Source organism: Ascaphus truei, chromosome 8 (genome assembly GCF_040206685.1).
Source record: "Ascaphus truei isolate aAscTru1 chromosome 8, aAscTru1.hap1, whole genome shotgun sequence".
NCBI lineage: Eukaryota > Metazoa > Chordata > Amphibia > Anura > Ascaphidae > Ascaphus > Ascaphus truei.
This window is the reverse complement of record NC_134490.1, coordinates 50,852,465-50,876,881: the sequence shown is the minus strand read 5'-3', so window position 1 is coordinate 50,876,881 and position 24,417 is coordinate 50,852,465. Positions and strand designations below refer to the sequence as shown.

Here is a 24,417-nt window from a genome sequence, read left to right as displayed (position 1 = left end):
TTCTCCGATCCCGCGTCCGGGGTGCAGGAAGATGGAACTACCCTGCTCGGCTGTAATGGCGGCTTTGCGATCTGGCTACGGAAGCCTCCGTGGGACACAAACAGCTACTAGATAGAGCAACGCGTTTCGCCGAGTAATCGGCTTCCTCAGGCGAAACGCGTTGCTCGATCTAGTAGCTGTTTGTTTCCCACGGAGGCTTCCGTAGCCAGATCGCAAAGCCGCCATTACAGCCGAGCAGGGCAGTTCCATCTTCCTGCACCCCGGACGCGGGATCGGAGTAACTGGTTGCTGAAGCTTGATCCTGGGCTACGTGGGAAGGCCAGGGGTTCACTATTTGTGTATGTGAGTTTGAATAAATGTCACTTTTTAACCCAAACTGAAATCGTGCCTCACTTGTCCCCCTTCATCATGGCATCGGGGAGAGACCTTGCTTGACGGTAAAAACCGGAAAGTGAGTTCCTGTTGAAGTCTCGCTCGAGGGCAGTCTCCCATGTCCGGTCATTACATTTGGATGGGTTAAGTTAACCCCAAAGATACCTACCCTTCACCATTACTCACACTGGGCCGTGTGAGTATATATATTGTTATACTTTATTGACTCACTTGTACCAGCGCTCGTAAGGGCTAGAACTTATCTACCACAGATACCAATCAATATTTTTGCTTACACACGGCCGTGTAAGTATATTATTATCCTGTGGACTTTGCCCCTTGTCCATCACACCTGAATATTGTTAGCTGCATACCGTCTGTATATTGCACTTTTCTCTAATCCCATGCTCCCCCTATTTTGTCTGTTTATTATATTTGTAAACTGAAATATACTAGTATCTAATGTGAACATTCACAGCTGGTGTCTATTGTTGTACCATTCCATTATGTTTCTATAAATGACAGAATAAAATAACAAAGCAATTTACTTTGTGTGCAGCAGATCGGCCTATTATTGTTACACTAACTGCACCTGTATCTTCATCCCTTCTTTCAGTCCGGATTCCTTTAAATCTGAGACTGTGATTTTGTTCATAACATCCGGATACGTCTTGGTATTACCAACAGGAGAATATTCAACCTGACAGGAGACAGGGTAGAAAGGAATGAGTAACACAGACGCCCATAGTGAATCCTTCAGCCAAGAGCAGTTATTACAGCAATTGTTTAAACTAGCTCAATTTCCCCAGAGAATGGGATATGAACCATAAGCAAATCAAACGTGTGTACTTTTACTAATCCCCCACTGCGCTATAATACCGCTTACAAAAAAAGAAGACAAAGGTTAATAACTGAACATTAATTGGATATAGAGTCCAAGGGATGCCTGACCGCCAGCAGCTGAAAAGCCAGGACCGTGTTGAATGAAGTGTGGGAGATGTCATGCACTTCTCAATGCTTTAGCTTCCTCTTTTGTCAGAGTGTCCAAAAAAATATCACTCCCCTCTTGCCCAATGGGTGGCATCTTTGTTCTGACAATCACAACACTAAACACACACATTTATATTTTATTTCTTGTTAAAATATGGCTCTCAGCTAATATGCAAACAAGCTTCCGATTGCCGAGCAGCGCATAATACCTGCACTTCCAAATATCAGTCACAAGATCATTGCTAGCGCCGCACGTCCTTAACCCACGATTAAACTCTAATCTAGAGCAGTGATTCACAACCAGGGTTCCGCGGAGCAGTCCCAGGGGTTCTGCCTAGCCGCCCGCACTCAATGCGTGGTCCGCGGTGCAAAAGTCTAACCCCCCCCCCAGGGTTCGCTCTGAGGACTGCATGAGGGTAGGAGCACGCTCTAGTAGTGCAGCACTTCCAGTGCCTGCTGCTAGCTAGCACGTGCAGTCCTCCACCGCCTCCTGCCCGCCACCTACGAGATCCAGGGTGGCGGAGGGTGATGTGAGATACGGGGGAGAGAGGGGGGGTTGAGAAGAGTGAAGTGAGATGCAGGGGGGTGGGTGTATGAGGATGATGATGGGTGCTGGGGGAGATATGAGATATGATGTTGGATTTTACCTGTGCGGCCTGATTTTTTTTAATATGTATTGGGGGTGGGGTTCTTTAAAATGTATTGGTGGGGCATTTTTAATATGTATTACTGGGGGCAGGTATTTTTATTATGTATTGTGGGGTTATATGTATTTAGGGGTGTGAGTTTTTTTGTTGTGTGTTTTGTGGGGGGGGGGGGATTAAGTGAGAGTAAGGTAATTGACGGAAGGTTGGGGCGAGTGAGAGGAGGGGGGGTGAATGAGGAAAAGAGGGAGAGTGAGATGGAGGGGAGAAATACATGCGAGGCGGGAGGGAGGAGGGGGGCGTGGGGGGAGAGAGTGAATGAGACAGAGGGGCGAGGAATACATGTGTAGAGGGTGGGAAATAGAGGAGGCTTGTGAGGTGTGAAATGAACCTAATATGTATCAGCCAGATAGGGGTTCCCCGAGATTTTTCAAAATACTTCCAAGGGTTCCTCCAAGCAAAAAAGGTTGGGAATCACTGGATTCTAGAGAATAAAAGGCAACCCTCGTACAGATTAAACTAAAATGTGACACTAAATGTGCTCATCTGCTAACCCATGATCTTCATATCTGCAACTAAAAGATGCCGTTTATTATCAGTATGGAATGTTTCATTTTTTATTATGGAAACGTAGTCATACAGAAGGCAAAAACAGATTTTTCAAACTTTTTAAAATGTAGGAAAAAAAACAATGATACTATCAGTAATCAAATAGACCAGTGTTTCACATGGCTTATGTTGGATACTCTGCAGCTAAGCAAAATGTTTTCTCCAGCAGCCAAATCTGTTCCAACAATTACAGTCACTTCCTGAAACATCATTACCTTTGGACATATGTTCCGCTCACCAACATCGCTGGGAGATTTGCTACGATTCTGCTGTTCTCTGAAAGCAAAGCAATTATTTCTTAAAGCAGCAGTCGAAACTTATTATACACCACCCCCCCTTAATATGTGCATCAATACAATCCACACAATAAGTAATAAGCCAAGTTATCGATCAGCGAAGATTAGGCTCGAGGGTCCCTAAGTGCAGCAGAAGTGGAGGACCAAAAGATGGAAAGTTCTGTGGGGAAGATCATGTGACCAGGCAGTCACAAGATACAATTGGTGCACTGCTAGAGGGGACAGGGCTCAAAAAGGGGTGTGCCAGAGAGTTTCAGAAGAGGAAGGTAACTGATTGCTTTAGAAACAAAAAAAGGCTTGTTACATAATATATTAAAAAATTCAGATTTCTTTTTTTTTTAAATGCTACAAATATTTTCTCATAGTACAGAACTGATTTAAAATAAAACAGACCTGTGATCCATGGTTTGCTGGGGAAAGGGGTCAGAGAGATAACAGAACTGGCTATTAAGATAAAAGCGCTAGAGCAGCGGTGCGCAAAGTGGGGGGCACAAGATTTGCTGGGGGGTTTACAGAGGCCCCCGCGCGCTTCCCGAAGGCATTTAAATGAATGCCAGGGGAGCTGCAGGACCTTTAAACTTTACTTACCTTGATTCAGACGCTCCTGGTGAAGCGTTGCCATGGCAACGTGGCGTCATGTGCCGTCACGTGAGGAGAGGGGGAAAGCCAGCAGGGGGTTGAAAAGGGAAAAAGATTGTACCCCCCTGAGCTAGAGTAATAAGTGTCCCTTATGGATAACAGGTATGACATGTAGCATACAGAGTAAAAACTTGGACCTATAAAGATGTTCTCACCCCCGATACACCCTGTTATGTCGGGTTTATTATTTAATTGACTTATTATTGTCTGTTGTCAAAATTGTTCCCATCAAAACCTGAGGAAGCAATTAGCGAAACGCGTAGTTCCCTGCTGGTGTGTGCAAAGACGTGTCCACCATCAGCCACAGTCTCTCCAGAAGTTCTCCACAATCGGTCCTGCGGTCAGATGCGGTCTGCAGGGTTTCACCGTGAGTGTAGTTTGTGACGGAGCACAGCAGGAGGGCCTCCAGGGTGTCACCGTGAGTGTAGTTTGTGACGGAGCACAGCAGGAGGGCCTCCAGGGTGTCACCGTGACCTGGAAGACTCCCGTAGTTGAACTGTGCTTTTCTGAAGTGTGAGTGCTTTTATTTTTTGTGCGGCTTAATAAATTGTATACAACTTTGACGTGCGCCTCTTCCCTATTTACACTGCGTGCTGTTCCCCTCTCTGCGCGGCCCCCCGCCTCTTACCTTGCCTCCGGGATCGGCATCATGACGTCACGTTGCATGACCTCACGGCGTCATTTGAAGCCACGTTGCCATGGCGATGTGTCTACAGAAGCAAGGTAAGCAAGGTTTACAGAGGCCTTCACCGCTTCCCCGGCCCTTCTGGAAGCGCCGGGGCCTCTGTAAACACCGCGCCCCCCCCCCGCAGTGAATCTCACACCCCCAGTTTGTGCACCGCTGGTCCAACGCCCCTATTTTATGTATCCCATTTGAAAAATGTTAATTAAAAAAAATAAGTTGGGGGGAGGGGGGGGGGGGGAAAGGGGGCGAGAGAAACAACATGTAGGGATATTGCTTGGTCTGCAGCTTTAATCCACAATGTCACTTCTCCACATCTCCTTACGTACTAGCAAGCAGATTTCACTGAAATGTGGGATTCTCTCTGAACACATTTGCCACGCTTGGTTATTCCAACACAATGCAGAGTGGAAACACTACAGGCACGAGATCCGGACAAAGGGAATAAAAAACAAAAAAGCAGGCCAGGAGTACAATATGATCGTACTATTCACTAATAGGAGTGGCAAAGTTTCCTATTGGAGATTTAATAGATTTACATAAATGCACAACAAATATGCTTTCAAAATTATAATCATTTGTATAGGTGACTTATGTAGGATACTTTACCTCTGTATTTCAAGTACTAATAACTAAACTGTAAACTCTTGGATCCTTGTTTCAATGTCTCCATATGGGAGGAGAACCAGCTTGTGATAAGAGGGGAACATTGGCAGTAACAAGATTCCATGTAGCAGTTACCATCAATTGTGCTTATCTGCATACGTACACATGTATAAATAGGTACAGTAGGTTGAGAGCAAAATCCCTATTACCAGGGACAGGCTGTACATATTTCTTCTATCCCAACAGTTTTCTCTAGGGGGCGAAAAAGAAGCAATTTCTGCTTGCAAAACGAGAACATGTTCCTGGCAATCAGGAGACGGTAATGCCCTTAGCAGCAGTAATCAAGAGAGCGTGTGGCTAGAGAACACAAAAGCAAGAGTGGCATGACCAAGCATTTAAAATTGCCCTCCTTCTCTACACCAAGACTCAGCCTTCACAGTGCTGCCCGGGTCCTGGTTTGGAATCACTAAAACCCTTACTCACGGTGTAACCGGTTTGCATATAACAGAGTGCACCGACCAATCTTTTCTCTGGCACTCCACAGAGCAGTAGTAGGTTTGTTTGCAGTGGGAACACCTTCTTGAACCTGGAAAAAACACCAAAAATAATAATTATAATGGCATAAACAAATTATACAGTGTATTCCAATAAAGGCCACTTTCAGGTATGTTATACAGTATTATAAGGAACATTGAAGTGTAACGAAATGATATACATTATGAAAAGCAGAATACTGTCGTTTCCAAAAAAGTACAGTACCCAGAATGCGACTATTAGCCGCAGCGTCACTCGTCGAGACACTTGGCCGCCACTGTTCCGCTGCTGACAGTTTCGGCCCCGGCAGCATGCAATTAGCATTGGGATTAGGGGTTAAGGTGGTTTATGGGGTACTTAAAGTTAGGCTTTAGGGTAACAAGTTAATGGGGTAAGTGGTTAGTAGACACATTACGTTCGGCGGCTAGATATCCTAGACTGTTATAGTGTAAGGAACATTGATGTGTACACAATTCTAGGCATTCTGTAATGCAGAATTACTTTCTCGTTTCCCCCTCAAAAAACAAGAAAACCCACTGAAGTGATTACATACTGGAGAAAAAAAAAAAACTATTTACCATGCAAGCCGCAGTTATGGCAGCTGGTGGGCTGTGACATTGGCTTCACAGGGGTGAAGATTTTTGGGTTGTTATCCATAGTCAGGGAGTTTTTAGAGAAAGATTGTGACCTTTTCTGCTGTGAGAGACGCATCTTCACATCCACATCTTGGCCCTGAATAGGAGGGAGTTTTGTAAATTAGTTGCAACTTTACACACGGTCAGCATGGCAAGAACAAGACTGAGGGACGGGGACACAAAATATTGCACTTAGTCGAAACCACGGAAAATCCTGTGCAACTCAGGCGGCTTTTACTTGCATGGTAAAAGTACAAAATACTACATCCGAAGCACCAGACTATAAAATTCAGACCCCTTGTGCAGTTGAAATAGTTAAAAATATATGGTCTCAATTTTTTAAACGGTTCATCAATTCCTTAGGACTGGAGATGGAAAATAAAGAAAAACCAGACGATGGTGAATCCCATCCCAGAGTTTGATTACCCCAAACATTCCAGCTTCCCTGTTGTCTTGTGCGGATGAGTTTCCGCGTCAGGGCCACCGGCTTTGTATCTTCCCCGTTATATATTTCACACAACTGTACAAGGTTTTTTTTTTTTAAATTTTATTTGGAATAAAAGCAAAAATTACAAAGTAAACCCTAAACCAGGGATGGCCAACTCTAGTCCTCAAGGGCCACCAACAGGTAAGGTTTTCATTATATTCCTGCTTCAGCACAGGTGGCTCAGTCATTGACTGAACCCGTGCTGAAACAGGAGTATCCTGAAAACCTGACCTGTTGGTAGGCATTGAGGACTGGAGTTGACCACTCCTGCCCTAAATGTATTTATTGTACCCCGCTGTGATACATGTAGATGGAATATTTAATTTCCCTTGCCCCTCCCCCTCTATTTGCTGTTCCCATTAATAAAGTGCAAAAACTAAAATTAAAAAAAATACATAAGCTGGCGCTGGAACACAGAAGTCACCCAATATACTTAAGAGCAGTTTCAACTACTTGTGTGTGTTGTTTTTTCCCCACAGATAGGAAGCAGGGTAATTTCAGTTCTGGGAACCCCTTGCTTCCCGAGCTACTTACCGGGGAAGGTGCTGCTGGTACAGTCCCCCGCTAATGGTAACAAAAAGGAAGTTTAAATTATCTCCAGCACCATGCGGGCCAAAAGGAAGCCGCAGTCATTACCATTGGCCCATGTGACACAGGGGGTTTTAAACATCCATAAAACAGCCGGTAAAGTGCTGGTACGTGTTTCAGGAACCAGGGGGTCTCCACTGCGGAAATAACCGTGATTCAGCTCCAGCGACCCCCCTCATATACTCTCTCTCCTCACTGCAGTGCAAGACGCAGTATGCGGTTTCCCAGGAGCCGCAGGGAAAACCACACAATATTTGCCTACTCCGTTACAATAAAGGAGCCGGCGCTGCTGGAACAGTTCCATAGCTGCCGCTTTCACTTACGGAGTTCAGGTCGCCCATGGGGGAGGTGGTGACAGATGAACCGTTCCCGTTTTCCAGGCTCTCTGTGAATTTTCCTGGGTGCAGGTGGAGAAAGTTGGAAACAAGACAATACAACAATTCTAATGATCTGTTGACATTGAATGGCAGATGAATGGAATTCATTGTCCATGACCGTTAAAGCCACATTTTGCTTCTAAACCATCGCATACTTTTGTGTTTGGTTTATAAAATGTAGCAAACTAGCTTGTCACTGGGTGCCTCGGTTATATGTAGCTCCTTGTTTTGTTTCATTTTGTTGGGCTTCTTCACTATTAGGAGCCTGGGGGGGGTGCTCAACTCCAGTACTCAAGGGCCACAAACAAGGGTCAGGATTTTAGGATCTCAGCTTCAGCACAGGTGGCTCAATCAGTGCCACCTGTGCTGAAGCAGGGATATCATTACAACCTGACCTGTTGGTGGCCCTTGAGGACTGAAGTTCCCCACCCCTGTAGTAGAGGAATATAAAATAGGAGGATTGCTGCTGAGGTAGTGAAGTTCCAGATGAGAAATGGCAGTCTTAAAATCCCTGAGTAATAACGAAATAAATACATTGGAAACTAATTGGCGCGTCTAGAATAAACTGGGGGTCCCAATGGGGGGCAAACTGGGGGTTCCAATGGGAGGCCAAAACAAAAAAATTGCAACATCAAGAGATGTCGGGGACCACTATAAGCACCCAAAGTTCAAGTAAGAATAATAAAGTTAAACCCTGTGCAAGATTGCTGCTTATGGGGTTTAAAGCACAAGAAATATGAAACATTTGTAAGACCCTTCCAGGAACCACAAGAAACAAAATCAGCCAAGCTGCGCAGAGCAATACCAGTTCGAAATGCAGAACAATCGAGTGAGAAAATTGCTAACCCTGTAGAATGAATGTAGCTGGACAAACAAGGTGTTGCGTTGCTGTTGTGCGGGAGAGTAGAAAGCACATGTTGCATTGCACATACCTACAAAACTGTTTTATTGTACCCAGAAAAGAAAAAAAAAAAAAAGAGACAAGACACAGAAAGAGGATCGAGGTGAGGCTGGTTTGTTATGGCACTAGTAAAAATTCAGAGCCCTGAGAGTGATTTGCAGTATTTGTCTACATCAGAGATTAGCGTCCGTGGTACTGGTCTCACACCAGGAGACAGCTGTACAATTACATGCATTATTACTGTGCCTAACAAAAGCAAAGATACTTTCACAAATGTCTCGTGCCAGACTCCCCTTCCTGCACCTCTACAGATCAGGTTCATCTCACACAGATCAAAGGATTGTCAGGTATAAATGTGTTGGGAATTCGCAAGCTAGCCCATCTTCGGGACATACAGCCGTATGTGCGGATCTCACGCTTGCTATTTTCTTAATTAAGTATTCAGCATTGCACTTCAAAAGTAAAAACTATTCATTTTCTCGATAGAAAAAAAGATTCAACGTGGTAATCCCCGATAGAATAATATGAAACTGGAAATATATCCCCTGCCCCCCCCTCCATGCTTCGTTTCTATACCTCTAGCCTCCCCCTAATTTCTGTACACCTAGCCTCCCCTTGAAATTTATGTACCCCTAGCCTACCCCTCCAATTTCTGTACCACTTATTCTTGTGCAGCTCCCATTGTTTATTTTGTTACCGATTTATTCACAATGTCTGTTTTTCACTTTAGTTTTCCCTGCTCACCGATTTTCTTAAAACTATACAACACCAAAAATAGCATGGCTGCTAAACCCGTCACTTTTTAAACCTCAAAATCTCATCAGCAGGGTCATCCTTACCTGCTGTAAGAATGTATGTTAATGTTTATTGGCTTTTGTCCTCCAACCCTATAGTACAGTACTATGGAATATATTGACGCATTATAAATAAATGATAAAATCTTTTCTAGGCTGCATGGAAACAGCTCCAGTGGAGTGGAGAAAGTGAGACTAAACAGCAGGGCTTGCCATGTGAACACTATAATACAGAATCTGGCCTTTTCAAATGAAAAAAAGTGAAAAAGAAAACAGCTAGGAAAAAAAGATTACGCATAGGACTTGCAGATATTGGCTGTCACATGCCGACATCACAAAAGCACCAGGTACTTGCATAAATAATCCCTTTCAATTACCTGCAACCATTCCCCCAGGCAATTTCCGTATATGTGCCTCTCTGTTTTCCCTATTCGTGTGGCTTCCGCCCCCATATGAGGAGGTAGATTCTGCACACTTGTCACCACTGATATCTATATATTGCTTGGTTAGCTCACAGATGAACAGATTCTTGCCTGGGATGCCATGGGACATTCTTTCTTTCGCCACAGGAGACAGGAGGAAGTTGGGGTAGGACCGAGGGGTTCGCAGGGATGGGTGGCGGACCCCAATTTGCTGAAAGTTGAGCGGCTGCACCGGCTGCATCCTTCCGACACTGCGTCTTCTTTAGGAGACCCCCGAGTTTCTTCTCCCTGCAGAAAATTAAACTTATAAAAAGGTACTGTACTAATATGGGCACTTCAAACCGTTTACATGGAAATAGTCACATTAAATTACATCTTCCCTAAAATAACTGCCACAGTGCTATTAACATTCCCACGTGCTATTCAACAAAGCAATATCTTTTTTATTCAGTTTTTGGATTCTTCCTAACTTTCCTTTGATGTTTAAATGGCTAAACCCCATTTTGTTTTTTTCCAGACGTCAAATAAACATTGTGCATTTTTGGATCATGCTGGGTACAATACACTGCAACCCTTCCACAGCTCCTTTGGAGAAACGAAGATAAACACAAATGACCACACAATAAACTGCCCTCTGTGTCCTAAAAACCCACAGGAAAAAAAAAATTAAAAAAAAAGACAGTCCCCTCTACTATACTACAACTACAGGGAGGTCTTCTCACTTTGCTGCAAAGAAAATGATCTACTATGCTTGCTTCCCCTCATACAGAGGTAAAGGGAAGGGTTCACAGTGTAGTGTAGGACCTGCATATTTGGTTATACCTTGACGTTTGGTATGCAGGCTTACGACGCTTTGGCCAAAGGGTTTAACTAAATAACCAAGTAATTATTGTTATTCAAGTATTTAAACTTTATACTTATTACCATATATGTTTTGTCAACTGGATGTAGCATTGGGCACCCCTGTCTTTTGTTGTATACATTTGCCACGCTCAGTAGCACTCCACTATACGTCCCAGTCTATTTTTCCTTCTAAATCAGATTTCTTTTGGGTTTTAAATAGGTTAGAAAGAGCAATGAAGAACGAAGTATACGGTTATAATACCAGTATGATTTTACACCATTTACGGTCTCAATTTATTAATTTTTTTTAAGCAGGAGAAGCTTTAACCTTTCGAGTGCCAGTGGCACTTTGCTCCGGCACCTTTTTAAATATTCAATATTATTCATGTGCTATTTCTATTGCATGTTCTCTCTCCAAAGCCTGGAGCAATGCAGCCTGCTCTTATTTGAGGGTTCATTTGAAGTTTATCCCGAATGGAGGAAAGATGCTACCTCAGTCCCAAAAAGTATAATATTTAGAAATGATAAATTACCCCTTGGTACAGTAGTCGCTATACGAGACACACACACACGTAAGTTCATAATAACGTGAAATAGGATGTCATGGCACTGATGTATTTTATATGGATATTCCTTCAAGATTCACAATGTTACATGGATAATAACCCTCACATACACACGCTGGGTATTGTGTAGCAAAAACTTATTGGTGAAAAACAGGGGGGAAAAAATGAACTTAATTTATTTAAGAGACTTCTCCCCCCCCCCCCTCCCTCCCCAATTCATCTATTGGTAGTGGCCATTTACCTGGCGAGCTGGGTATTTACTTATCCTTGTTTGACAGGCAGCAGAATAAATGAGACTTGCTCAGCCTAACCCTCATATGCCTTCCTAAGGCCACGCCTATAGTGCCGTCGATGGCGACGTCACCCGTCGCCACAGGTGAAAGTTATATTTCGCCGGGCGGCGTCCTCGCAGATTTCCCAACATTTGATTGGTTCAAGGGCTGTCACGAGGCGACAGCCCTTGAAAAATCAAATTTTGCCGGCAACCAGTTTTCGTGACGTCGTGCGCACTATAAGCGCATATAAGCGCAAACGGCGGCGGCAATGCATTTTGTTTTCGGGCGACGTCGTGTCGCCGACACTATAAGCGTGGCCTAACCCTTACCACAGGGGTGCTCAACTTCAGTACTCAAGCTCGCCCCTCCCCCCCGCCACCCAAGTTAGGTTTTCAGGATATCCCAGCTACAGCACCGGTGGCTCAATAATTTTTTTTTTTATTTACTAAATGTGTTACCAGGAAGTAATACATTGAGTTACCTCTCGTTTTCAAGTATGTCCTGGGCATAGAGTTAAGATGACATAATAAATGGTTACAAATACAGTTACATAAGTGAACAGGGTATAGATTATACACAAGACATTGCATGCACAGTTACAGATCTTATACTATATTAGTGAAAGCACTGTATGTTTGCCTGCCTGCCTGCATGCCTGCCTGCCTGCTGGATGTCCGGTGTCCCTAGCGGCAATCTCATTGGTCCCTTGGCCCGCCCGCCCCCGCACACCTCTCATTGGCCTCACACACTCACACCACCCCCTTGGCCCGCCCCCCACACCTCTCATTGGCCTGAGGCGGAGTGACGGGCCAAAGGTCCAAAAAAATAAATAAAACACACACACACACACACACACACACACACACACACACACACACACACACACACCTCTCTCCCCTCTCCAAATCACCTTTTCCCCCTCCCCAGCGGCATCACCTCTTCCCCCTCCCCAGCGGCATCACCTCTTCCCCCTCCCCAGCGGCATCACCTCTTCCCCCTCCCCAGCGGCATCACCTCTTCCCCCTCCCCAGCGGCATCACCTCTTCCCCCTCCCCAGCGGCATCACCTCTTCCCCCTCCCCAGCGGCATCACCTCTTCCCCCTCCCCAGCGGCATCACCTCTTCCCCCTCCCCAGCGGCATCACCTCTTCCCCCTCCCCAGCGGCATCACCTCTTCCCCCTCCCCAGCGGCATCACCTCTTCCCCCTCCCCAGCGGCATCACCTCTTCCCCCTCCCCAGCGGCATCACCTCTTCCCCCTCCCCAGCGGCATCACCTCTTCCCCCTCCCCAGCGGCATCACCTCTCCCCCTCCCCAGCGGCATCACCTCTCCCCCCTCACCGCTCCAAATCACCTCTCCCCGCTCCAAATCACCTCTCCCCCTCCCCGCTCCAAATCACCTCGCTTCCCGCAGCTGCCACGCGGCGCGTAAGATGGCGGACCCCCTTCCTCCCTCGCGGCGCCGAGTCAGACGGTGGCGGCGCCCGGAAGTACAGGTAGGTGTCGCTCCCCACCTCCGGCGCCAAACGGAACTGAGAAAGGGCGCATCAACTGAGAGGTGTGTGTGTGTGTGTGTGTGTGTGTGTGTGTGTGTGTGTGTGTGTGTCACTGTCCACTGCCCCCCCCCTCCTATCCACTGCCCCCCCCTCCTATCCACTGCCCCCCCCCTCCTATCCACTGCCCCCCCCCCCCTGTCCACTGCCCCCCCCCCCCTGTCCACTGCCCCCCCCCCCTCCTATCCACTGCGTCCCCCCCTCCTATCCACTGCCCCCCCCCCTCCTGTCCACTGCCCCCCCCCTCCTGTCCACTGCCCCCCCCCCTCCTGTCCACTGCCCCCCCCCCTCCTGTCCACTGCCCCCTCCCTCCTGTCCACTGCCCCCTCCCTCCTGTCCACTGCCCCCCCTCCTGTCCACTGCCCCCCCCTCCTGTCCACTGCCCCCCCTCCTCCTGTCCACTGCCCCCCCCCTCCTGTCCACTGCGCCCCCCCCCCTCCTGTCCACTGCCCCCCCCTCCTGTCCACTGCCCCCCCCTCCTGTCCACTGCCCCCCCCCTCCTGTCCACTGCCCCCCCCTCCTGTCCACTGCCCCCCCCTCCTGTCCACTGCCCCCCCCTCCTGTCCACTGCCCCCCCCTCCTGTCCACTGCCCCCCCCCTCCTGTCCACTGCCCCCCCCCTCCTGTCCACTGCCCCCCCCCTCCTGTCCACTGCCCCCCCCCTCCTGTCCACTGCCCCCCCCCCTCCTGTCCACTGCCCCCCCCCCTCCTGTCCACTGCCCCCCCCCCTCCTGTCCACTGCCCCCCCCCCTCCTGTCCACTGCCCCCCCCCTCCTGTCCACTGCCCCCCCCCTCCTGTCCACTGCCCCCCCCCCTCCTGTCCACTGCCCCCCCCCTCCTGTCCACTGCCCCCCCCTCCTGTCCACTGCCCCCCCCTCCTGTCCACTGCCCCCCCCTCCTGTCCACTGCCCCCCCCCTCCTGTCCACTGCCCCCCCCCCTCCTGTCCACTGCCCCCCCCTCCTGTCCACTGCCCCCCCCCCCTCCTGTCCACTGCAGGAAATGCAGGGGGAGGAATCCATGCCTTTGAGGCGCCCCCCCCCTCCCTTTGACGCCCCCCCCCCTCCCTTTGACGCCCCCCCCCCTCCCTTTGACGCCCCCCCCCCTCCCTTTGACGCCCCCCCCTCCCTTTGACGCCCCCCCCCCTCCGTGTGTGTGTGTGTGTGTGTGTGTGTGTGTGTGTCACTGTCCACTGCCCCCCCCTCCTATCCACTGCCCCCCCCTCCTGTCCACTGCGTCCCCCCTCCTGTCCCCCCTCCTGTCCACTGCCCCCCCCCTCCTGTCCACTGCCCCCCCCCTCCTGTCCACTGCCCCCCCCCCTCCTGTCCACTGCCCCCCCCCTCCTGTCCACTGCCCCCCCCCCTCCACTGCCCCCCCCCCTCCACTGCCCCCCCCCTCCTGTCCACTGCCCCCCCCTCCTGTCCACTGCCCCCCCCCCCTCCTGTCCACTGCAGGAAATGCAGGGGGAGGAATCCATGCCTTTGAGGCGCCCCCCCCCCTCCCTTTGACGCCCCCCCCCCTCCCTTTGACGCCCCCCCCCCTCCCTTTGACGCCCCCCCCCCTCCCTTTGACGCCCCCCCCCCTCCCTTTGACGCCCCCCCCTCCCTTTGACGCCCCCCCCCCTCCGTGTGTGTGTGTGTGTGTGTGTGTGTGTGTGTGTCACTGTCCACTGCCCCCCCCTCCTATCCACTGCCCCCCCCTCCTGTCCACTGCGTCCCCCCTCCTGTCCCCCCTCCTGTCCACTGCCCCCCCCCTCCTGTCCACTGCCCCCCCCCTCCTGTCCACTGCCCCCCCCCTCCTGTCCACTGCCCCCCCCCCTCCTGTCCACTGCCCCCCCCCTCCTGTCCACTGCCCCCCCCCTCCTGTCCACTGCCCCCCCCCCTCCACTGCCCCCCCCCCTCCACTGCCCCCCCCCTCCTGTCCACTGCCCCCCCCCCTCCACTGCCCCCCCCCTCCTGTCCACTGCCCCCCCCCTCCTGTCCACTGCCCCCCCCCCTCCTGTCCACTGCCCCCCCCCCTCCTGTCCACTGCCCGCCCCCCCCCCTCCTGTCCACTGCCCGCCCCCCCCCCTCCTGTCCACTGCCCCCCCCCCCCCTCCTGTCCACTGCCCCCCCCCCTCCTGTCCACTGCCCCCCCCCCCTCCTGTCCACTGCCCCCCCCCCCTCCTGTCCACTGCCCCCCCCCCCTCCTGTCCACTGCCCCCCCCCCCCTCCTGTCCACTGCCCCCCCCCCTCCTGTCCACTGCCCCCCCCCCTCCTGTCCACTGCCCCCCCCCCTCCTGTCCACTGCCCCCCCCCCCCCTCCTGTCCACTGCCCCCCCCCCTCCACTGCCCCCTCCCTCCACTGCCCCCCCCCTCCACTGCCCCCCCCCCCTCCACTGCCCCCCCCCTCCACTGCCCCCCCCCCTCCACTGCCCCCCCCCCCTCCACTGCCCCCCCCCCTCCACTGCCCCCCCCCCTCCACTGCCCCCCCCCCTCCACTGCCCCCCCCCCTCCTGTCCACTGCCCCCCCCCCCTCCTGTCCACTGCCCCCCCCCCCTCCTGTCCACTGCCCCCCCCCCCCTCCTGTCCACTGCCCCCCCCCCTCCTGTCCACTGCCCCCCCCCCTCCTGTCCACTGCCCCCCCCCCTCCTGTCCACTGCCCCCCCCCTCCTGTCCACTGCCCCCCCCCCCCCTCCTGTCCACTGCCCCCCCCCCCCCTCCTGTCCACTGCCCCCCCCCCCCCTCCTGTCCACTGCCCCCCCCCCCCTCCTGTCCACTGCCCCCCCCCCTCCTGTCCACTGCCCCCCCCTCCTGTCCACTGCCCCCCCCTCCTGTCCACTGCCCCCCCCCCTCCTGTCCACTGCCCCCCCCCCCTCCTGTCCACTGCCCCCCCCCCCCCTCCTGTCCACTGCCCCCCCCCCTCCTGTCCACTGCCCCCCCCCCTCCTGTCCACTGCCCCCCCCCCTCCTGTCCACTGCCCCCCCCCCCTCCTGTCCACTGCCCCCCCCCCCTCCTGTCCACTGCCCCCCCCCCCTCCTGTCCACTGCCCCCCCCCCCCTCCTGTCCACTGCCCCCCCCCCCCTCCTGTCCACTGCCCCCCCCCCTCCTGTCCACTGCCCCCCCCCCTCCTGTCCACTGCCCCCCCCCCTCCTGTCCACTGCCCCCCCCCCTCCTGTCCACTGCCCCCCCCCCCTCCTGTCCACTGCCCCCCCCCCTCCTGTCCACTGCCCCCCCCCCCTCCTGTCCACTGCCCCCCCCCCTCCTGTCCACTGCCCCCCCCCCTCCTGTCCACTGCCCCCCCCCCTCCTGTCCACTGCCCCCCCCCCCTCCTGTCCACTGCCCCCCCCCCCCTCCTGTCCACTGCCCCCCCCCCCTCCTGTCCACTGCCCCCCCCCCTCCTGTCCACTGCCCCCCCCCTCCTGTCCACTGCCCCCCCCCCTCCTGTCCACTGCCCCCCCCCTCCTGTCCACTGCCCCCCCCCCTCCTGTCCACTGCCCCCCCCCCTCCTGTCCACTGCCCCCCCCCCCTCCTGTCCACTGCCCCCCCCCCCTCCTGTCCACTGCCCCCCCCCCTCCTGTCCACTGCCCCCCCCCCTCCTGTCCACTGCCCCCCCCCTCCTGTCCACTGCCCCCCCCCCTCCTGTCCACTGCCCCCCCCCTCCTGTCCACTGCAGGAAATGCAGGGGGAGGAATCCATGCCTTTGAGGCGCCCCCCCCCTCCCTTTGACGCCCCCCCCCCTCCCTTTGACGCCCCCCCCCCTCCCTTTGACGCCCCCCCCCTCCCTTTGACGCCCCCCCCCTCCCTTTGACGCCCCCCCCCTCCCTTTGACGCCCCCCCCCTCCCTTTGACGCCCCCCCCTGCCTTTGACGCCCCCCCCTGCCTTTGACGCCCCGCGCGCACACACTGACTGACTGCCGCACGCACGCACACACTGACTGACGCGCACACAAAGCCTGACTGACGCACGCACACACTGACTGAGGCACACACTGACTGTGTGTGCGTCAGTCAGTCTGTGTGTGTTTGTGTTTCTGCCTCAGACTCACTGACGCGCGAGCAAACACACAGTGACTGACGCACACACGCTACATGAAGCTGTAAAGGAGGGAGGGAGGGGGGGGGACTGGATTGATGTGAATGGGGGACAAACAGAGAGAGGGGGGAGGAGAGAGAGGAACGGGAACATTACATCCCGGGCAACGCCGGGTCTCTCAGCTAGTAATATATATTATAGGCGTATGTAACAGTTACAGACCAGATTCAAATGTGAGACATCTTTAGTTTTGATAGAATTTAGACTGGTGGTGGCTGTGAGAGTCTCCGGTAGATTGTTCCAGTGTTGGGGTGCACGGTAAGAGAAGGAGGAACGGCCTGGTACTTTGCTGAACCATGGGACCATGAACAGTCTTTTGGAGTCAGATCTCAGGTGATAAGTGCTGCACGTGGTAGGGGTGAGGAGCTTGTTCAGATAGATGGGTAGCTTGCCCAGAAAGTATTTGAAGGCAAGAAAGGAAAGATGAACTGTGCGCCTAGACTCAAGTGATGACCATCTAGTTCTTTGAGCATTTCGCAGTGATGTGTGTAGTAGTTGTATTGGAGAACAAAACGACATATTGAATTATAGAGGGTGTCAAGTTTGTTAAGGTTGGGTTTGGGCTGCCGAGCCATATACTATGTCCACATAGTCGATAATTGGCATTAGCATCTGCTGTGCAATAGGCTTTCTGACCAGCAGACAGAGTGGATTTGTTCCTATAAAGTACATCTAATTTGGCAAAGGTTTTGGATGTCAGGGTATCAATGTGCATCCCGAATGTTAAGTAGGAGTCAAACCATATGCCCAGCTATTTAAAACTAGTAACAGGAGTTAGGGTGGTGTTAGCGTTGGTTCTGATCTGGAGCTCAGTCATTGGAAGCGTTAAAAATTTAGCCTTGCTGCGCCCCCTGCCTGCTCCCCCTTACTTTTTTACTGGCTGTGGGTGATGTCACATGACCCCATTCCCATGGCAACGGGTGTCAAATGCCACCGCTGGGTCCTGTGACGTCACATGGCCCGGTGGTGTCATTTGACGACACGGCACAACAAGACTTCTGAATCCCGGTAAGTAGGTTAGGCAGTGGATATTCACAGTTGAGTGCAAATAGCCGCACGGCTATTCGCACTCAGTAGAAAATAAAATGGAAAAAAATAAACATCCCAGTCAGGAATCGAACCCTGGTCCACTCTGCTAATGGCCTGGAGCATAACCACTGAGCTATAAGACTTTCTGATGTTTTTTTAGTGAATAAAGACATAGGGCCTCATGCAGAGAGCAGCGCTATTTGAAATCTCGCCATTTTCCGGAGAAAATCGCGCGGAAAATGGCAAGCTAGGGAAAACGCGCCATTTTTTTTTCTATTTCAAAATCTCGCCGCGCGGTTGGCGAGAAACTACATCTCGCCAGTCTGAAAAGTATCCGAATTCAGAAAGGCGCGCTCGCCATCTAGCGGCTGTTTTTGCCGCGATTTTCATCAATTTTCTCCGCCAACTAAAGTTGGCAAGAAGCAGGAGGTCGCCGGCTATAGGGGGAAAAAAAAAATGCTCGATTTTTTTTTTCCCCCCTTTCAGCTGCGCGCATCTCCTCATTTACAATTCTCCACATGCAGTAATGCTAAAATTAGCGGATTTCGCCCATTTCTGCATATGGAGAATAAAACTCTCCATTAAACCTACTTTTTATTCCCCTCTCCAATTTTAAAAAGCGCTGCTCTCTGCATAGGCCCCATAGAAACCTACTGACATTACAGTGTTCAAAGCAGCTCGGCTATTCGCACTCAGTAGGAAATAAAATGGGGAAAAAAAAAAGACAGAAAACTCTCCTATTGACATTCTATACCCCCTGCATCTGTAATCAGCGCGGCTTTAGGTTTGCGGGGGCGTGGCCATGACGTTCCGCAGCTGGTTCGCCCTCATTGGCTGAACCGCCGGCGGGGGCGTGGCCACGCCTCCGTCACAAATGCCAATCTCAAACTCTCAAAGCCTGAGAGGGAGCGTGGCGTGCTGGCACACGAGCGCTGCGCCCTGCTCGGCCATGCAATTTGTGGCTAGATGCATGCTCATTTGGGGGCGCGGCCACAACGGCACTGAGCTGGTTCGCCCTCACTAGGTGAACCGCTTACGTGACGCGCTTGGAGGCGGCTCTGCAAGCGTCTCTAGCCCCGATGCTCACCCTGGCCACTCAACTCTGAATATCCACTGCCAGTAGGTTACAGAGGCCCATGCAATCCCCCAGCATTTCATTTAAATGCCTGGGGGAAGAGCGCTGGGCCTCTGCAACAGCCTGCAGCCCCACAAAAAAAAAAAATCACCCCCAGTCTGCGCACCCCTGTCCTAACGCAATGTGCTGCATTGACAGGAGCGTGTTATTTAATAGCTGTGCTATTGAAAACAATGGTTAAGGAGATAACACACTTATTTAATGTTCTGTTCAGCGTAAACGAGTGCAAGGTCTACATCAGCAGACTAATAATTTACCTTACCACAATACTGTACAGTATCTTAGTGTCTTGGCTACTGTCAATCTTTGTGCAGTACTAAAATCTCAATAAAAAGCTGCAAAAACATTTAACAGCAGCTCCACAATTTCCAGCTTCATAACCACAAACAAAAAGTGGTGCTTTAAATAAAGGGCACTTGACCCGATTGGGTTCCATTACCTGATCCAACCTAAGCTACATGTAGCATACAAACCTAGAGGGTGCACAACCTCTCTGCGGTCAGACTCCACCCCACAGCTCTGAAGCAATTAACTGTTAGTCCAAGATCCTTCTTTCCATCAGGGTACACTACAAAATAGTAAAGATGCGTAACTCTAAAAGACAAATGCTGTTGACCTGCTGATTTATCATTTCATGTAACCCTGTGTATTGGGGACCTCGTGAGTTTTTCTTAGTACAAATAAATCTCTTTAACTTGTTTATGGCCAGAACCAAAAGCAGAAAACCCCGTCATTTTGCAGTTACGGCCAGGCAGGGCCCCTGCTAACCAGGGAGACAACTGAACAATTCAGCACAATACAACCCACAGGTTGCATCCAAACCGCAAAGCAACTGTGCAAATGAATTCACCAACACCCTAAGCGCAACAGCGCCCAAGATGCCCTCTGCGTCTCTCCGAGGAGCTGCTGCACCCTCCGCCTCCCAGGTACCTGACTGAACTGCGCAACGCCGGGCCAACGTTCCACCGGATGCTCCGCACTTCCGCCCGCACGTGGGTGCCTCTCCTGCAGCGCATGCGCACACACAGAGCTCCATGCCGCCTCAGTTTCACCACGTGCTCCCCATCCCCCTACACGTGCTTCCCCGTCCCGCTACACGTGCTTCCCCGCCCCCCCTGGTGCACCCTGTCAGACCTTAGTGTTGCCCAGCTGTGTTGGCTGTTAATACAAGACGTTTATTTTGCACGTGGAACCCCCAGTTTGTTGCAATCCGTTTCTAAAGCCCCCTGCCAATCAGTCTAACAATAACTTCCTGTTAAAACGGATTCAAATCTTAAATGAAAATACCTGATTATTGCAAATTGTTGGTTATAGAATTTAAGGTATAGCCCCCTGTTGATTTTCTCTCTGGTTTGGGGTCAGTCTCACTGATTTTTAGCATTAGCAGTCTAAACTGTCTAATAGACTTAAGGGGGAGTCTCACTGATAAAAATTCTGTACTTCCTCAGCTATAGAAACTGAATTAGTGCCGTCACTTGTCATAGGTCTATATTCAACGTGTATATTCATTAGCTCTGTCCTGTGCTGGAGAAGAGTTCTGCTCCATTCCAATGAATCAGACTAAAGTCTTCTCAAGCACAGGGAAGGAAGCGTCACAGACAGAAAGTTGAATTAGGGCCTTGGTTAAATCTTGCCATTTTAGAACGCCTATAGCGCTGGCGACGGTGACGTCAGGCTGCGGTCACTGGAAAAATCAAATTGAGATGACTTCCAGCGATCGTGACCAAGCCATCGCATCACCCTTACTATAAGCGCACGCAACGGTGGCAATGCATTTGTTTTGACGGGCCGTCGCCAGCACTATAAGCACAGTCTTAGGTCAGGGGTCCCCAAACAGTCCTCAAGGGCCACCAACAGGCCAGGTTTTATGGATATCCCTGCTTTAGCACAGGTGGTTCAATCAGTGGGTCAGTCTTCAATTGAGTCACTGATTGAGCCACCTGTGCTGAAGCAAGGATATCCTGAAAAGTTGGCCTGTTGGTGGCCCTTGAAGACTGAGTTTGGAGACCCCTGCCTTAGGCCGCGCGTATAGTGCCCGCAACGGGAAGGGTGTCGTCACCGCTAGCGAAAGTTATATTTCGCTTTGCGGCGGCGCAGGGTTTCTGGCATTTAATTGGTTCAGGGGCTGTCACATGAGGCGACAGCCCTTGAAAAATCAAATATTCCCGGCTTCCAAATTTGGCGACGTCGCATTGTCGCACTTACTATAAGCGCACGTGGTGGCGGCGGCGGCAATGGAAGTAGCTTTGGGCATTTTTGTTTTTTGTTGTAACTATATAAAGGACGCACTCCAGCGCCAACTATAAAACAAGACTTAGGATGCACAAAGAGAAAACTTGGGACCTTACCATAAAAATTAACAGTTGGGGCTGATTTAAAAAACAAAAACTCCTGTTTTATTTAATGGAAAATCATATGTTTTCTGGTTAATGATTCTGTGTTTTAATCAACAATTTTTTTAAGGGATTTTGTTTCTTTATTAAGAGATGTGGAGTTTAAAATGTGCCTGTACCTTATGCAGTTTGCAGAACATATTACCATAGTTACTGGATTGTTGCTCTCCGTGGGGAAATAAATAGAGTTGACTACAAAGTGTATTGTTTGAAATGAGCAAGGTTCAGTTTTAGGTTACCCTTCGGATGACACCCAAAACCGCGCCTATTCGGTGTGCCTCAAGTTATATCTTTTAGAATCAATGTGTACCTTTTTTGTGTTGTGTGTCGGGAAATGTAATCTTCAAGGGGACAGGGCTATTATTCATGAAGATTGCTGAAAGTAAATTCTACACTTTAATAAATAAATAAATAAACAGACACAGGGATTATTTAAAGGTTACTGTAGCAACACAGGATAGCTCTGTTCTGCAAAATAGAACTAAAGGCCAAGATATGTAAGATTGCTACCACCAATGTCTACTTAGCTACAAAGCTTAACAGCAATCCCCTCCAGAAGCCTAAATGAATTAAATGTATATCATAATAATACTTATTATCTTTTATTTATACTGCGCTAACATATTGTGCAGTGCAATTTGGGAGGGAGGACAGTAACATTGTATGACAAAATAACACATGTATGTTAAAGCAACAATCCTGCTTTCCTTCATTTTTTGTTAGCGTTATACTGTAGGTTTGAAGCACGGGTCTCCGTAGCTGGACTGCGTTAGTTTCAGCTCCGGGTGCCCCCTGCTTCCGGAGATACTTACCTTCGTAGAGGGTGCCGGTTGGGCCGTCTGGGGCCATGGATTTAAAGCTCCTGCATCACACGGGCCAATAGGAAGCCGTGACGACATCCCTTGCGGTTTCCTATTGTCCCGTGTGACCGGGAGCTTTAAGCCTGCGGAGCTGCTACCAGGAGCAGCTTTGGGGACCCCCGGCTCTCCACCTATTAAAGCAGCAGTTCAAGCTCATGTGTTTCTTTATTATTATTTTTTTTCTTCCCTTTAATATGTGCATCAGTACAAGCTACACAATGTTAAGTAATTGGCTAAGTTGCCGATCGATCCGTTCTCCTGTGATCGATCAGCGAAGATTAGGCTCGGGGGTTCACTAAATGGCTTTCAGTGCAGGAGAAGAGGACCAAAGAGGCAAAGTTCTGTGGGGAAGATCATGTGACCAGGCAGTCACTAGATACAATTGGTGCACTGCTAGAGAGAGGGCAGGGCTCAAAAAGGGGTGTGCCAGGGTCTGTTTCAGAAGTGGAAGGCTAAGGCCCCGGTGTCAGCGCTACATGCGCGCCTGCCAGGCTGGCGGCACGTGCAGCGGTGTTCCCCGGTCTGTGCAGAGCTGCAGTCGCCAGTACTGAAGACAATTTCACTGCCTTCAGGAAAAACTGGTCGTGAAACGCAGCGGCCAAGGGAGCTAGTGGTCTTGGACTGAGCCACTGATTGAGCCACCTGGGCTGAAGCAGTGACTAATTGAGCCACCTGTGCTGAAGCAGGTATATCCTGAAAATCTGACCTGTTGGGGTGGGGGGCTCTTGGGGCTTGGTGTTGAGAACCCCTGCATTAATATATCTGGTGCTACTTTTTGACCTGGTTCTGCATCGGAGATCTTTTGATATATTATAGGACCAGCTTGTTCTTTTTTGGGGCTCGATGTAGGGGCTTTCGCGGGGCCTCTTACCCGGTCCGGCTCGGCATCTACTGGGATGATGCAGAGTCATGATGTCGCAGCCTCACATGATGTCACGGCGCCGTGTGGTGTCACGTCATGGCAACACAACACCATATAACGTGGACGCCATTTGATATCACAGCGCGATGATAAAGGGACGCTGAAGGAGGAGATACCGCCGGACAGGGACAGTCACAGAGGCCCCGCGCTCTCCACTGGCAATCAGAGTTGTTGTTGTTGTGGGGGAGAGCTGTAACCGCGAGACTCTGTGCGAAAGCACCGCCAACATACCAGCCCTGATTATTATCTCCACAAATAGTTATAAATTACATGTATTCCCTGCCCCATGTTCAGAAAACAGAGTTGAGAATTCAAGATTAATAATAATGAGGGAACGTACAGTTTTGCTTTTAATTCCGTGTTAACAAAAGATCAAATAGCTGTTTTACAAAGAAATTGACTCTGTCACAGTGATGTCTCTTCCTTTGTTTTCTTAACCTGCAGAATCATGTCCGAGAATATAGTTAACAATGTATTTGAACACTTATAAAATTGATATTTTTCTATATACAGTATTTACAGGCAGCCGATAGATCTTAAAACAGACGTGATAAAGTGGGTATGCTAAAGTATTAGGGCCTCATGCAGAGAGCAGCGCTATTTAAAATTGGAGAGGGGAATAAAAAGTAGGTTTAATGGAGAGTTTTATTCTCCATATGCAGAAATGGGCGAAATCCGCTATTTTTAGCATTACTGCATGTGGAGAATTGTAAATGAGGAGATGCGCGCAGCTGAAAGGGAAAAAAAAAAAATTGCGCATTTTTTTTTTTTCCCCTATAGCCGGCGACCTCCTGTTTCTTGCCAACTTTAGTTGGCGGAGAAAATTGAAGAAAATCGCGCCAAAACAGCCGCTAGATGGCGAGCGCGCCTTTCTGAATTCGGATATTTTTCAGACTGGCGAGATGTAGTTTCTCGCCAGCCGCGCGGCGAGATTTTCAAATAGAAAAAAAAAAATGGCGCGTTTTTCCTACCTCTCCATTTTCAGCTGTTTTTTGCGCGATTTTCTCCGGAAAATGGCGAGATTTTAAATAGCGCTGCTCTCTGCATGAGGCCCTTAGGGTGAGAAAAAGGTGGAAAAATAGAGACATTCCAAATAAAACTGAGCTGGATTTGTGTTGTCCTAGAAGAAGACCGCTTCATGTCACATTGAATTCGTCTCTAAACATTCATCGTCCAAGGTGCAATCCCACGTAAAC

At 50.6% G+C, this 24,417-nt stretch overlaps 1 protein-coding gene across 6 annotated transcripts in view; it reads right to left on the bottom strand.

Moving 5' to 3' along the window:
* The window catches only part of TDRD1 (tudor domain containing 1), a 48,479-nt gene extending 28,430 nt beyond the window's left edge, over window positions 1–20,049 (bottom strand). Inside the window, exons 1-8 of one of the 6 annotated variants that reach the window (XM_075611953.1) lie at window positions 19,977–20,034; window positions 19,520–19,614; window positions 9,688–9,864; window positions 7,406–7,479; window positions 5,951–6,104; window positions 5,322–5,424; window positions 2,831–2,891; window positions 965–1,072 (exon numbers count right to left, since the gene is read on the bottom strand). In XM_075611953.1, coding sequence (XP_075468068.1) covers window positions 965–1,072; window positions 2,831–2,891; window positions 5,322–5,424; window positions 5,951–6,104; window positions 7,406–7,479; window positions 9,688–9,817 — 630 coding nt within the window. In that variant the 5' untranslated portion in view covers window positions 9,818–9,864; window positions 19,520–19,614; window positions 19,977–20,034. Of the gene's footprint in view, window positions 1–964; window positions 1,073–2,830; window positions 2,892–5,321; window positions 5,425–5,950; window positions 6,105–7,405; window positions 7,480–9,669; window positions 9,865–19,519; window positions 19,615–19,853 lie in introns of those variants that run through there. The other 5 variants (XM_075611951.1, XM_075611950.1, XM_075611952.1 and 2 more) reach the window with 5 other exon arrangements.
* Between the last annotated feature and the right edge of the window lie 4,368 nt (window positions 20,050–24,417).